We start from the raw sequence: 14,358 nt of genomic DNA, 5'->3' as shown, positions 1-14,358 counted from the left end.
ACCTAACCCAGCTGCCCCAATGTTCGCTCTCCGCCCCCGCCTCGCTCTGCGCCCTCCACGCCCCCGCCTCCCCACGCGCCTCCTCTCCTCCTCCCTCCCCCGCGCCTCCTCTTCCTCAGACCCCCTCCTCTCCCGCCCCGGCCCCCCTCCCCTCCCCGCCGCCCAACAACGCGAATTCGAAGACCTCGTCCGCAAAGCCCAGTCCCCCGCCGCACCCACCTCCCACGCCCCCGACGTCCACCCCGACGCCCCCGCCCCCCTCCGCGCAGAATTCACCGGCGACGTCAACCCCGCCACCGGCGAGCGCGGCGGCCCCAAGCGCGAGCCCGTCGGCCGCTGGGCCGAGGACGGCGGCGATTGGAGCTTCAAAGGCCGCGTCTCCGACTTCTGACCGGACTCTCGCTCTCCGTCCGCCCGTGTACGCGGAGATGTGTACGTGGAAACAACCCTTGGTTCAGGTCGGGCGCGGCGGGGGCATCCAGTACGGACGCGATGTCCTCCATAATTACCCCCTATCCACGGCAGGATACGAAGCACGTCCACGATTGATCACAACGATATTCAAATAAAAACGTGGATTGATGTACATATGTGTGTGACGTGCGTGTCCGGCAGGACTAGCCTCCAATGATGACGATACGGTCCACAGAAGAGAGAACAGCAAGTGCGTGCCCGCCAATCGAAAACAAAGAAAAAAAAAACAAGGGTATGACGTGAACGCAAACGCGCCTCCATCCTCCATCCTGTACAGCTGTGGAAAAAGAAAACCCACAAAGAAAGCTCCGCAGCGGTCGAGCTGCTCGAGCACACTTACCACGCTCGCGCCGCCGCATCTCACGCCGAGCGCTCCTCGATCCCGCCCAAGAACGCGAGCCACGTCTTCTTGTCGATGACACCCTCGTCTGCGCTCCACGTCATCAGTGTCCAAATCCCACGAGCGCAGCGAGACGAAAAGAAAAAAAGAACGACGACTCACAGTAGCCGTCCGCGTCCAAGACGACGACGTACCGCGCCCCCAGCTTCACGAAGAACTGGTGCACGACCTCCAGCGGCGAATTTACCTGCACCGTCAACGGCGCCTGCCCGCACCCACACGTCGTCCGCGTCAGCAACAACACTCCGCCGGGCCAGCAGCAAAGAACAGGCCAGCGCCGCCTCACGCACCTGGTCCATGTACACGCTAAAATCGAACGGGTCGACCGCCGCCCGGCCCACCTCGGCCGTCGTGAGCGACGAGATGGACGACGACGAGACCTCGCCGAACCCGAACCGCCTCTCCCGCTGGAAATGCACCGCGCTGTCCGCCTCGTCCGCCACGATACCTGCCGGCGCCCTCAGCAACTCACCACAGAGACGACATCGGAAAAGAATGCACGTACTGAGCGCGTGCTCGAGCTCGCTCGCGCCGATGAAGCCCACCATGCGCGAGCCACCCTCGTCCTGCCGCAAGATCGGGAACCCGCCGTCGGCGTCGCCCGCGCCGACAAGCGCCAAGAGCTGGTCGCGCAGCCCCTTGACCGTCGTGTCGTCCACACGGATCACGTCCACCTCGCGGTCCATCTGCGCGAGCTCACCCGCGGGATCAAAACACGACACGTCAGAAACAAACTCGCGCGCCGCACCACGCGGGAAAAGAGGCCACGCGCACCACGTCGTTGATCTGCAGGCCGCCCCAGAGGTACTCGTGCTTCGCATCGAGGTACGGCAGCTGCGCGAGACTGCGTACACGCAAACCGCATCAGCCCACCGGAAAAGTCAACAAGCGCAGAGCGAACGCACTCGATCACCAAGTCGTAGATCCCCTTGGGCTCCAGCGCGTCCGCCACCGTCTTCGCCACCAGCACGGACAGCATCACCGGCACCGCGTACGTCAGCGTGTCCGTCAGCTCGAACATGATCACCGCCAACGACACCGTCGTCCGCGTCACGCCCGACAGCGCCGCCGCCGCGCCCACCATCGCGTACAGCCCCGGGATCACGCAGTCCAGGTTGCCCCCGCACACCGCGAACACCGCCGCGCCCGGCCAGCGCCACTGCGCCCACTGCACGCCGATGCCCATGATGCGCCCCGCGCACGCGCCAACGCCGAGCGTCGGGATGAAGATCCCCGCCGGCACCTTGATCCCGAACGTCACGACCGTGAGCGCGGCCTTGACGACGAGCGCGGTCGCGATCGCGCGCACGATGGGCCACACGGGCGTCCCTGGCCCGAGCACGCAGAGCCCCGAGTGCGTGTTGGCCGAGCCCGTGCGGCACTCGGCGAACAGGTTGTACACGAGCTCCGTGCCGCCCATGCGCGTGTACGGGTTCAGGAAGCAGAGCACCGTCGTCACGCTCGTGATCTGTAAAGCATGAGCGACCGCGATCCGCACCCGACGTGCAACCAAGCTGAGACTTACCAACAGCACCTCCGCGACCGGGTGCGTCTTCATCCACGTCTTGTTCCGGACGTCGCGACTCCACCGATAGTTCAGCTTCGAAAAGTACGCGCCGTACACGCCACCGAAAACGCCCAGGAGGAGGAACGGGATCAACTCATACGCGTGCCAGTCCTGCGAAATTGAGCCAGGTTGAGATGGTCAGAACCCGACGGCAGATCCATTCATGCGCGAGGCTCGCCTTGTCGTACGTCACTTGGAAGAGCACCAGCTTTCCAGTTCCAAACGGGTCCAAAAAGCGCAGCGTGATGGCCGCGATCATCGCGCAGAAGAAACTGCAAAAATAGGCGGATCTATCTCTGTCCCAAAAATTGATCGTTTTGCGGGAGCACCCACCTTCGCCACATGACTTTGGGAGGGAAGAAGTACGATACCTCTTCCAAGCTGAACAGCACACCGCCGATCGGCGCACCGAATGCAACGGCAACACCCGCAGCGCTTGCGGCACTCAGTATCTCTCGGCGTTTTCCTGCAAGCAGATATCAGAAACGAGTGGCCGTGACGTAGAATGTGACGCCCCGCACCTTCGTTGTTTTCGTACTTGGCAAAGTACCGGCTGACGATGTTGCCGATACAACTCGCGATGTGCACGAACGGGCCCTCCTTGCCCAGCGATAGGCCTGATGCAACCGAGAGCGCAAGCCCGATCGACTTGGTGAACAGGGTGCGTCCGCCGAGGTAGCCGTGAATCACGAAACCTGTGCCAACAATCAGCAGAGAGACATAAGCGAACGCGAGAAAGCCCTTACCCGACAAGATGGTCTTGATTTCTGGAATGCCGCTCCCTGCAGCATAGTACATGACCTTGCGCTTCGTTGGAGGATCCGTGTGTCTAGCCGCGTTTTTCGCATCGCTGTCAAAATCGGGAGAGAGAACGCCCGAGTCTTTGCGAGTGACAAACGATGTGGATGCGGTTAGCCAAATTGTGAGCAAGGACGAAACGAGTGCGAGCAGGAGCTGAGCAGAAAGGTAATGTCTCAGGTGTCAGGGCTCGAGATAGGCGGGCAGTGACGTACAGCAAAGGCAGCGTAGGCGACGTATTCGATAGCTTCCTCAGTGGCATCCTCCGTGTCACGTTTGGTGAGAAGTTGGCCCCAGGACTTCCAAGCACGACATGCGTCGGCTGGGCCCGCCACAGCGACTAGGCGGAGCAGATCGTCCTCATCAACAAGCTGACAGCAGAAGCGCTTCGCCCTCCACCACCCCTCGCCGCAGTAGCCATCCTTGATATCAAACAACCACTGCTCCGCACGGACGATGAGGAATGCAGCGATCGCTGTGAGGAATCCGACGATGGAGACGATGAGCCAGCCGATCGACCTGTCAAAGGCGTTGCGAGCACGGCCGCGGAATGATTTTCGCCTCCTCAGACGGTACAGACGCGCAGAGTCTTTAATGGCGTCGTGGAGCCAGTCAATCGAGGAAAACGATGAGTACCAGACGCGCACGCCGTTCGTCTTGGCGTCTAGATCATCAGGTGTGGTGAGGAGATCGTCGGACTTGGACGACTTGACAGCAAGAGGCGCATCGTAGGCGGAGATGGGACGCTGTGTGCTGATACGAAAGTATGAGCGTTCCGAGGGAGCAGAGAGAGGATGAGGAGTAGCGGGGTTGGAGATGGATGTGCGGGGATGAACGGCCAAGGTCGGGAGGGCAGGCAGACCGTGACGAGTGCGAAATGACGGTCGAGCAGAGGAGTTTGCCTGGTTGGAGAGAGGCAGAGTGCCATAGGATGAGTGGTGCATGCGCAGACCGGGTCGCCGCTGGGTGAGTGGGGCAGACTCGTCGAGCAATTCGTTTGCAGGCGACTCTGCGCCAATACGGAGGAGACGGTTCCTGCGCCAGGTGGTGTTGGAAGGCCCACTGAGGGGTCCGGAGGGCATGTCGGTCTCGATTGTCCCCGACGACGAAGTGTCCCTCTCTCGCCCGGGCATCGTCGTCTTGGACATCCTCGGCGCGTCCAGCACCTCAGCCAACATGCGTAATCCTAACCTTATTGTAGGGTCCTGGACTCATCCCCACATGCAGGCAAGTGGCAAGAGTACTGGATGCTAGTCTACATTGTGGCAACCGTAGGCAATGTTGCCGCTGCTTCAGTAAATACTAGAAAGCACTATGCTGGAATTTTTCGCGTCATTATCAAGCGTCACACCTCCTTCGCGACCACTGCATGCAGATGGCAACGTAGCTTGTCTCCGTTTCGCATGAGTACCCTTCGACGATTCTTACGAAGATTGTAAAATATATCATCGCCCTCGGTGGGATTGGAAATATTGTGTCCGTCAAGGTTCGATCCCAACCACGTTCAAGGAGATAAACATGGATATCAGCGCCGTGCACACGGACAACAAAGCGAGTCGTTCGGGCAGGCTGACTCCAATAATAGATGCGCGACAACTCGCGAACGGGAGAACCAATCTGATAAACACCGAGTTTGAGTGTGATATGCGCAGTGCATGCAACCCCGTGAATCATCAAGAGCATCAGGCACCCTATTAGCCACCCTACTGAGAACCCTCTCGGCCTCTGCTCCACAAACAATTATCCATGCAGCTGGCCGAGCACCTGCATCTGAATGTTTGTAAAGCGCGTAGTCCACCTTTTTTTATCAAGCTTAGCATATTCCACGATACACTATATAACCAAAGCCACCCACACACTCCCGCCAGGTGATCCCGATATCACCCTGATGATCGGGCCCCTCGTATTCATCCATGTAAGCATATAGCTCTTCCTCTTCGCAGGTCTTATACATGAACAGCGAGTTCAGACGGTCCATCTCGAGGGCAGTTGTGGTGGTAGGGTTGAGACCTAACAGCTGAAGCAGCTGCTGAGCGGCCTACGATCCCTTTTCGCTGTATTTCGGCATGACTGCAAGTGTCCGTCGTCGACGACAGCGATGTGCAACAGCCTCCATCCCCGTGTGGGACGAGCTTTTGAAGCTGAGAAGACAGAGGATGCGGCGCGAACAGATCCACATATTGGAGTTGCATTCATGCTCGAAAATCGAGGCGGCAAGATGAAGAGTGGCATCGACGGGGGGGGGGAGGGTCAAGGCTTGACCAGGTGCATGAAAAGCGTGACTTGAAGATGACTCGCCATTGACTCAAGGAAGCAGATTGAAAACAATCTGTTTGCGCTGCTCTGTGAGCGTCCTAAACGAAGCTATGAAGGCAAAGCAGCTCGGATGCGATGCGCTCTGTAAACTGATCTGTGATATCTGTATCTTCTTCAATTAACGACAAGATATCCTTCGGGGCACCCTCATCCAGCTCATCGCTGGGCGGAAGCAACACTGCCGTAGATGGTAGAGTGTGAACGTGGCCGAGAAACCCCTGTGTGAGCACTCCCTTGGGTTTGTACTCGCGCTGTCTAGCTTCCCATGTCAATCTTTCGCCCTTGATCTTGCCAAGTTCGGTGGTTAGTATCGGACATATGTGTTGCCATGCTGCAGAATCCATCATTTGTGCGACCCATACCAAGCAGAGGATGCACTCATCTCTTTTGGTTAAGGATTTACTGACATTAACTTCTTCGTGTAACTTGATAGATTTGACATCGTCTTTGGTGTAGCCGAACGCACGGCGGCGAGACAAGATCGTGAGAGTACGTCCTTGAGAGTACTATTGAATAATGGCTGGCAACAGCTTACTCGGCAATGCGCTTGCTCCTGAGTTCGTTGAGTTCGTTGATTCGCTCCAGCTCCACCCGCTGTACCCATTCAGAGCAGATCGTTGCATGCTACGCGAATATGTGTGAGCGAATACGGTGAGACAAGAGCATGTCGACCGACGTTCATCCTCGCTTGAAAGGCCGTTTCTTTGGTGGCTCGCAATTCCTGCATGATCTCCTTTTGCTCGTACAATGGCTTAGCAGAGATACGTCGATAGATGGCGCTCAGCTCGCCAATCAAAGCTCGAACATCTTCGTCCCACCAGTATTCCCCCAAGAGCATCTTGCCATGGCTATTGAGAACGTCTGAGATTGTAGAAGCCTAAATGATGTGGGAGTCGTAGGAGAGGGACGGAATGACTAACAATCTGTATAAGGCAGGCTGTCCGTGAATTCACATATAAAAGGAGCTTTCGACTTCATCTCTGCGATATACTTTTCCGGGGTATCAAGGCTGCATATAATAGGTAATTACGACAATTTCTAGACAAAGAAGCCTTCCTTACTGAGTTTTCATGCACGAGTTGCACACGCGACGGCGCAAAACGAAGATGACCTTCATGATTGGTCTAGCACCGCAATACTGCACGAACACACAGTCATGAGATGATATATGAAACAATCATGATACAACGTACTTGGCATATAGCCCCTCCGAATAGGAGGCTTGCCCAAGCAGGCCCCGACATATCTTCTGGGCAAGTTGGCACGTCATTAGATGCATTTGCGTATGATGCTCTCCACAGAAAGGCCGTCTGACGAGACATCAACATTTTCCGGAATGACTTGGTTGCGCGCGAGAGATTGATAAGGTCTGCTGCCAATAAATGACTGAGAATCTACATCATATCGTATCGGTGAAGCTTCGTATACTGTACAACACACTAAAGCTGCATACCTCATAGAGAACGTCAAAGGAGGTCTAAGGGCATCGTTGGAAGGCTGCGAAGGCGTCCCCTCTGCTTTTGAGACACGCCTTGAGCCCTGTTTCCCCCAGTGGACGAATTCTTTCTTTTCTTCTTGAGGGGATCATGCACGCTCAAATCTGGACGAGCGCATCGAAAGATACAAGAATTGAGTGACAGAAGCGAAGCAAAAGGCCGTCATGGGACCAGATGGAGGTATTGTGTAATTGAACGACTAGGCGCACCACCATTCAAAGGCATGGATTCTTTCGCAGCACGCCCCTTGGGTTGTATCTGAAGGTATCGATGATAAGTATATTCCGTCCTGTTCCGTCTCGAGTATAAAAGCAAGAATCCTTCACAAACCCGCTGCAGATTCAATTTGTCTTCGTCGACCAGCTACATCATACATATTTGGTCCCAAATCTGGCACATATCGTCTCCAAGTTCATGGTTGAAAGTAACTCAAGCAGACTCACGCACTATTACTGATCTCTCATCGATCTCATCTCAAGTCAAGGTATTTCTAACTTCTCCATCGTCTCTGGCTACACTGACGAATCAATCTCGCCAGCTTGCCACCCTCAGCATCGCAATGACTATCTTCAGCTTGTACATCTACGACCGGTGAACTTGTACCTACACTGTTCTCATCACACCAGCTTATCCACGCACCCCGAAGGCACTGCAATTGTGTCTACTATCAGGACTGGCATCGCACCAAACGCCCACGGGCAGCTGCCGAGGGCGGTCTCCTCCCGGGCGTCTCGCGCATCCTCTCCCCCGTCTCTACATCTTCTGAGCCGAACTCGGGAAGTAATACCCCGTTCTCCAGTCCACGAAATACGCTCGTGTCTACATCTGGTGTCCTGGTGGCTGTAAATGATACGCAAACACCCTCTCCTCTCCTACTCACACAATCGACTGGAGTGCCTTCTGCCCCGACTGCATCCATCGGCCTTCCCTTCGACGAGGAAGCCAAGCTCGTGTACGGGGTTATACTGTCCCTCCGAAATATGATAAAGAGGATATCGGGAAGGTGCGTAGGACTGCGCCTGGACTACATAACCTGCATCTTCTGAATCGCACCACCGTCACGGTTGTAGGGACGAGCAGTTCGTCAGCTACTGGACTTCCGCCTACAAACTCCATCTGTACGAAATACTCTCAGGGTACAAGTTCGTCATGCTTAGCGACCCTGGTGCGGAGTCCCTTCGGTTTGTTTTACGATCCATACACACCGGTCCGTTTCTCGAGTACGTCGTGCGCAACCCTCTTGTACCCATGGATTCCAGAGAGCGAGGGATCGACAATGAGTACTTCCGTGCCAGTGTGGACCGGCTCGTCAGAGGCCTGTCTGTATTTCCATAGGAATCGAATTCGACAATGATGCGTTGCTAGGTCCCGTAGCTATACATATGAGATGACTGCGACAAAAATTAGATTAGGTACATGTTCCAGAGGCCAAGCGTGCGCAGATCGAGGAACAGCGTCCCAGCGAGGAGTCCTTCACTCTATTAGATCGCCGCCGTCTTTTGTCCCCTCATCCATGTTCTTGTTCGCCAACTGCTTCCTCAACGCACTCATCAATGACGTCTTCATCTCCCTTTCCGTGTTTTCTCCGCTGTCTCCGCCGGACGCCTCACCAGCGACGGCCTCATCTAATGCCAACTTCGTCTGGCCGAGGCGCAACATATCTTCCTCTATGGTTCCGCGAGTGATCAGTTTGACGATATCAACGTCTCTTTTCTGCCCTATTCGATAGGCGCGATCTTGCGCTTGCTTGTCGTTATGAGGATTGAAGTCCTGGTCGAATCTAAATTGCATGCAGATATTAGTTTTGTCGAATCGCACAACTTGAAAGCGAAGCATACATGACGACGACACTAGCGGCTGTCAAATTGATTCCCATTCCACCAGCCTTGGTTGACAGCAAGAAGACAGTGATCTCCTCGTTCTCGTTGAACTCGTCTACTAGCGATTGTCGAACATCGACAGCGGTAGAACCGGTCAATACAAGGTACTTGATCTTCTTGTGCTTGAAGACAGCTTGTAAGATATCCAGAATCTGAACAAACTACAGCGACGGGTCAGAGGAACCCTGTTGTACCCAAGAGAAGGGCCGAAGTACCTGAGAGAATATCAAAATGCGCCGTTTCTCAGCTCGATATTGGTCCAGAAGTTTGAGCAACACTTGGATTTTGCCAGCTTGGAGATAACAGTCCTCCTTCTGGAGAAATTTTCGTGTGGACTGACATTGTGAGATGAGATTTCGCGAGGAATTCAAGTTACACGAGAGCAGGACTCACTCTGTACGTTGCGAGATAATCTTGTAGTTCCGCATCCGTCATAACTTCCATGTCTTCCTTCACGAACTGTGCCGTCGCCCCTCTCTTTTGGAACTCCGGCTCCTTCAGCAACAATTTGGTTATGGCGTCCAAGGTCTGATCCGTGAATATAGTCCTGAATAGCATTGGATGCGATGCAGCCTTCCGAAGGTCCATTAAGACGTTCGAGCTGTTCTCTAAGTATAGCTTGTCCTTGGGCCTTGGGTTGGTTTTGATCTTCTTCACCGCCTTGCTTCGCCCGTTGGTTGTCGGAGGAGTCTCCGTACCGGGCGTCGGAGTTTCCAGGTCGAAGATAGTTTTCCGTGACCGTTGAAGAGCGTCGTCATAGATCGACCGCTGCAATGTGGTCATCTCACACCATTCTATCTTTTCGAACTTTTGCGGAAGATCTTTCAATACCTGGAAGCCAGTGAGCACTAGATCACAGCCACAGCCATCTAGAGGAATGATCATACCTGATCTTTGCGTCGACGCATCACGAACGGTGTCAGCATTCTCTTGGCCCGAGAGACACGCTCTCGAGCAAGCAATGTGATTTTAGAATCCCCCTTAGTCTTGAACACATCGCGCAATGAATCCAACGAAGCTGCGAGTAGGTCAGGCAGAATGAAATTCATTAACGACTATTCCAGGACCAGTCAGTAGAATTCGACAAGGTCTACAATGCGAGTACGTTCATAGACGTACCACTAATTCCTGAAGGTTGTTTTGTAAAGGGGTTCCTGTCAACAAGAGCCGCCACTTCGATCGATTCTTCATCAAGGCTCGATAGCGCTGGGAATCAAAATTCTTAAGGATATGCCCTTCATCGAATATACACGTCTAACACAACGAAGGAATTAATTAAAACATTACATCGAAAAACTGTGACACATACATCCCATTCCGTATGCCTGAAAAACTTGCGATCCTTGTCGTCTCCAGTCGCAAGGTTGTACGTGGTGATGAGAACTTCCCAGCCGTTTTCTTTCACCTTCCTTTGGGAATTGTTGAGATAGTCTCTCAAGCTTTGCCTGTCATTTTTACTGCCATAGTATGTTTGGACAGATATTGAGGGTGCAAAGCGTTTGAACTCTCGGACCCAATTCTCCAACGTCGAGGATCTAGGAAGTGGATGTACGTGAGAGAACATCTTCGTAGGATATTCAAGGACATACGGAACGACGATGAGATGAGGACCCTTGGTCCCCTGATCCTTGAGATGTGCGAGGAAACTGATGACCTGGACGGTCTTGCCCAGACCTGCAAGGGATGAGCCACCTTGTTCTACGAGCAATTAAAAGACGAGATATGCACCCATTTCATCGGCTAGAATGCAGCTGTACCCGCTGTTGTACAAGAGACGAAGCCAATTGAGCCCCGTGAGTTGATAATCTTTGAGCTTTGTATCCGCAGAGAGTGCATGAGGCTGTTCCAAGAGGAAGTCCTTGGATGTGCGATTGTTCAAAGCGCCCAGTGTTCGAATATTGAGTGCCCCCTCTTCATAGGAATCTTCTGGCAAGGCAACGAATAAATCGGGGGAGGGCCTAGAAGAGCCTTCTTTTTCCTTGCCTTTGACTGTACCAACAGTCCATTTGGCTATGGCCGCCTTCAGCTTTGCCCCGATTCTTTCACATTCCTCAAGGACGTTGTCAACTGTCCCGTAGCCATGGAATATGCGGACACAGTCGTCAAAGAGGCGAGCACTCAACCCCGCTGGTCCGGCCTTCTTCTTACCCTGACCGAGTTTGGTTTTGACGTCTTCCACAGAGGAGAAAGGGCGCAACGCGATGATGGAGTCAGCCTGGGCAACAGTGCAGCCTGCATAAGGTGCTGTTAGATGTGATGTATCGCTAAGAAAATATTACGAACGCGCCTGTCAACTCCTGCAGCGCTTCCGAACCAGTAGTATTGAAGTAGTTGAGGGCACGACGTTCATCTGGGGAAGATTCTTGTGCGCGGCGTTTCTGGCGTTTCTCATCGGCACTAGATAATTCCGCTTCAGACTCCTCGTCGGACTCGATAATCTTCCTCTTCAAGCGCCTAGTCCGAGGAGCAATATCTGGTGATTGAGGACTAGCTGGTGACAGAGGCAACGGAGATGTGCGTTTAGATGGAGGAGGCGTATCTTTTCGCGAAACAGGCTCGGCATCAAGCTCTGGTCGTCCTGCATAGATCAAGGATTTCTTCCCCTTCTGTTTTACAAGAGCGCGCTCTGCTTTTGTTCCATCAACAAGTTCCTTGACACGGCCTGTCATTGGGGGTGTGGTGGTTGATGAAGAAGTAGAAGGTCGGTTCGGATTGAAGTCTGGGTCGCGCAACAAAGCTATCGCAGCTTTTTCCTCCCCACCAGCCTGCTTCCAAGCAGCGCGTACTTTCATCTCTTCGTACTCCGGGAACGTCATGCGAAACATGCGAAATTGAGGAGCGTCTGTTTCAGAAGTAGAGTTTCCGGATATGTGACGGACGTGCGCGTCGGGTCGCGTCCCACGTGCAATACGTGACGACAAGCTAGGGAGCTCATGGGACTCTAGCATTGATTCATCTGACGAAAATGACTGCACTCCTGAACGACGGTCAGGCACCACTTCGGGAGCACGATTGCGTCTCTGACCCAAAGGTTGGACATCGGGGGATGAGGGTACATGGAACGAGTCCAGCGATGGTGAGCCATGGTTAAGTCGCTTTCGCGGTGGCTCAGATTCCTCGGAATTCTCTATCTCCCCACGCCCACGAACGATACCAATTGTAGAACGCGAAGAAGTCGCGTGATTGTAGGCTGAAGCCGCCACGAACCCACTTGGGGTGGAAAGGCTATCGGCTGCCTGTCTGCTATTCTGCGTCCAGGGATTGAGATACAGGCCAGGGATGTGGGCCACGTCATTGGGATGATCCGGACGTGATGGGTGGTGAGCGTGGTGGGATGAGCTCAAGGAGGGTGGAGGACTCGAATTTGGTACAAGAATGGTTGCATTTGGCGATGCAGGGGTCGCAAACCACCGCGACGACATCGTTGCGTCGCGCGATTGCGATGGCGGAGCATTTGATCCAGCTCTGGACCTCCCTGACGGGAGCGAGGGAGACGGTGTAATTGAGCTTGTAGTGCTGGTTGTTGCTCGCTGGACCTTCTTAAACTTCAATTGTTCTAGCGCTGTTTTCTGCCACATCTAGCATTAAGTAGATTTTCAAGATTGGATTATCATAGATACGAACCCTGTTTGCTGCAGAGTCTTGCCCAAAAGACATCTCCAAAGGGAAGAAGAGAGCAAGTGAAGGGTATAGTGGTCGGCGACAAAGTTGACAGTGATGGGGCTGGGGATGATGCGCAATCGAAGACGGTGAGGCAGTTGAATACACTTAGGGCCACAGGCCGTCGGAGAGTCAAACACTGTGGCTGGACAACGGGTTATATTCTCAAGAATTCGTTCAATTACATGAAGAGGCTGTAGACAAGGGCTATGGAAAGGATGGAGGTAGACAACCCTCAACATACGGTACCACCTAGTGCAACCTCACAGCTTGGAGGCGCCTGACCGGCGAGCAATGCTCGCTCATGGACTTGGATTGCGAGCTGGACGTCGACATGGTGTACTCGAGAACAGATCCTAATGTGCATACTCAGGCTTAGCGCGAGGGAGGAGAACATGTACACGCACTTAACCAAGGCTCTTCTTGCGATGTGCAATGGTCCACGAGCCCAGACTACACCAACGCATCAAGGATCTGTAGATGAGACGAAGATACCTTCTATGAAACCTTTCTCCTAGGGACCTAACATCGAGCACGTTAAGCTGTGCGTAGGTGTTGACACTTTGATCATCTCCACATCGCCCGAGAATATAGCAAGCTTCTTGAAGAACGCCCCATCGTACAGCACACTCTAAGCATTCTACAGGATTCAATTATCGTGGACGAATCTGACTTCTATAGACACTGATCAATCCTCAGAGGATAATGAAAGAGTTTGTGGCAAACGCACACCAAAAACACAGTAGAACAGGAATTAGGGGGACCAGGGGCAATACCTGTCACTTCAGAAGATGCTATCCATGAAATCCCATCGTCGTCGTCATCGTCATCAGCAGGGGAGAAACTTTGATAGTAGATGAAAGCCTACGAATCGTCGGGAATAAGCAGTAGTAGCGAGGGGTAGGCCTCATTGACATCCACTTCGACGAGATGACGTTCATACCACCGAATCCTGCGCAAAAGAAGTAGACGAGATTCAGCCAGCGGCAATGGCAATTTATCAACCGATGGAAACTGGATCGCAGGAAAGAGTGATCGATTCCTAGATGCAAACCTGTCGACTGCTGGCAGAAACGATGAATCATGCGTTAGCATATTCTTTGTAAGGAAGATCACGGCGCCTGCGAGGACAAAAGCCACCTGGCGAATAGAAACAAAAAAGGGACAAGTAAGAAGGCATAATGTGCTCATCCCTCCAGAAATTTGCAACGAGATGAAAGGGTTTCCAAGAGGAAGAAAAAATGAGTGTCCTGACATGGAGAAAAAGGCATGCCAAAGAAAATAGAGAGATGTGAACGACATCGATTGCGCACAAAAGGTGTCGCGCATTGAGGCGGATCAAGATAACGCAGGGTATCGCACTGATTGGCGAGTAGACAGAAAATTCGAACTCGACCAAACCGGCCGCTGTAGTAGCAGGTCTAGAGTAAAATTGAATAGATCAATAATGCCATCCTGAAGACAACGATACGGAACGCTAGTCTGTAGAGGGGGTGACATGTGTGAAACCACCAACGGATTGTGGTGTCAGAAGGGGGTTTCATGATCCACTTGGAACGTAGAGAATGCATGAAGGAATGGCAGATACAGGTTACTCTCGAATGGACAACAACGTTTGCGCTTCACACTGGCATGGTGTCGACTGATGGGAGTAAGGAGGAAGAAGGACAACGTGGCCCCAGGTTGCATGAGTGATACCATTCAGCTGAGGTACAATCTTCCCACGCCCACTGCCGAAATAGATCGTCTCCCCTTCCGCAGTACAGC

At 53.5% G+C, this 14,358-nt stretch overlaps 6 protein-coding genes across 6 annotated transcripts; 2 read left to right on the top strand and 4 right to left on the bottom strand.

The window, feature by feature from the left end:
* Positions 1-127: 127 nt before the first annotated feature.
* HETIRDRAFT_244205 (uncharacterized protein) lies at positions 128-391 on the top strand (the record flags this gene model as incomplete). Its single annotated transcript, XM_009549165.2, has 1 exon — positions 128-391. A coding segment is annotated over one exon (264 nt), but the record flags the coding sequence as incomplete, so codon positions are not given.
* Positions 392-547: 156 nt separating this feature from the next.
* Positions 548-4,417, bottom strand: HETIRDRAFT_440463 (chloride channel; the record flags this gene model as incomplete). The annotated part of the gene is made up of 13 exons (XM_009549164.1): positions 548-902; positions 977-1,079; positions 1,165-1,322; positions 1,380-1,560; positions 1,649-1,718; positions 1,780-2,342; positions 2,400-2,552; positions 2,620-2,713; positions 2,775-2,907; positions 2,963-3,136; positions 3,188-3,395; positions 3,455-3,903; positions 4,102-4,417. The coding sequence occupies 13 exons, from the start codon at positions 4,415-4,417 to the stop codon at positions 835-837; spliced, it is 2,670 nt and encodes an 889-aa protein (XP_009547459.1). The 3' UTR covers positions 548-834.
* A 1,669-nt stretch (positions 4,418-6,086) lies between these two features.
* HETIRDRAFT_320411 (uncharacterized protein) lies at positions 6,087-6,883 on the bottom strand (the record flags this gene model as incomplete). Its single annotated transcript, XM_009549163.1, has 5 exons — positions 6,087-6,179; positions 6,232-6,416; positions 6,476-6,564; positions 6,617-6,693; positions 6,749-6,883. The coding sequence occupies 5 exons, from the start codon at positions 6,881-6,883 to the stop codon at positions 6,087-6,089; spliced, it is 579 nt and encodes a 192-aa protein (XP_009547458.1).
* Positions 6,884-7,610: 727 nt separating this feature from the next.
* On the top strand, positions 7,611-8,386 carry HETIRDRAFT_46097 (uncharacterized protein; the record flags this gene model as incomplete). The annotated part of the gene is made up of 4 exons (XM_009548646.1): positions 7,611-7,642; positions 7,698-7,879; positions 7,946-8,054; positions 8,122-8,386. The coding sequence occupies 4 exons, from the start codon at positions 7,611-7,613 to the stop codon at positions 8,384-8,386; spliced, it is 588 nt and encodes a 195-aa protein (XP_009546941.1).
* Positions 8,387-8,524: 138 nt separating this feature from the next.
* On the bottom strand, positions 8,525-12,296 carry HETIRDRAFT_476447 (uncharacterized protein; the record flags this gene model as incomplete). Its single annotated transcript, XM_009549162.1, is given in 9 exon segments — positions 8,525-8,831; positions 8,890-9,092; positions 9,147-9,245; positions 9,325-9,762; positions 10,051-10,185; positions 10,241-10,466; positions 10,521-10,605; positions 10,660-11,195; positions 11,215-12,296. The coding sequence occupies 9 exon segments, from the start codon at positions 11,877-11,879 to the stop codon at positions 8,525-8,527; spliced, it is 2,694 nt and encodes an 897-aa protein (XP_009547457.1). The 5' UTR covers positions 11,880-12,296.
* Positions 12,297-13,832: 1,536 nt separating this feature from the next.
* HETIRDRAFT_434715 (uncharacterized protein) lies at positions 13,833-14,263 on the bottom strand. The gene has a single exon (XM_009549161.1). The coding sequence runs from the start codon at positions 14,089-14,091 to the stop codon at positions 13,930-13,932; it is 162 nt and encodes a 53-aa protein (XP_009547456.1). The 5' UTR covers positions 14,092-14,263; the 3' UTR covers positions 13,833-13,929.
* Positions 14,264-14,358: the final 95 nt, after the last annotated feature.

Source organism: Heterobasidion irregulare (assembly GCF_000320585.1).
Source record: "Heterobasidion irregulare TC 32-1 unplaced genomic scaffold scaffold_06, whole genome shotgun sequence".
Lineage (NCBI taxonomy): Eukaryota > Fungi > Basidiomycota > Agaricomycetes > Russulales > Bondarzewiaceae > Heterobasidion > Heterobasidion irregulare.
This window is presented reverse-complemented; position numbering and strand designations above follow the sequence as displayed.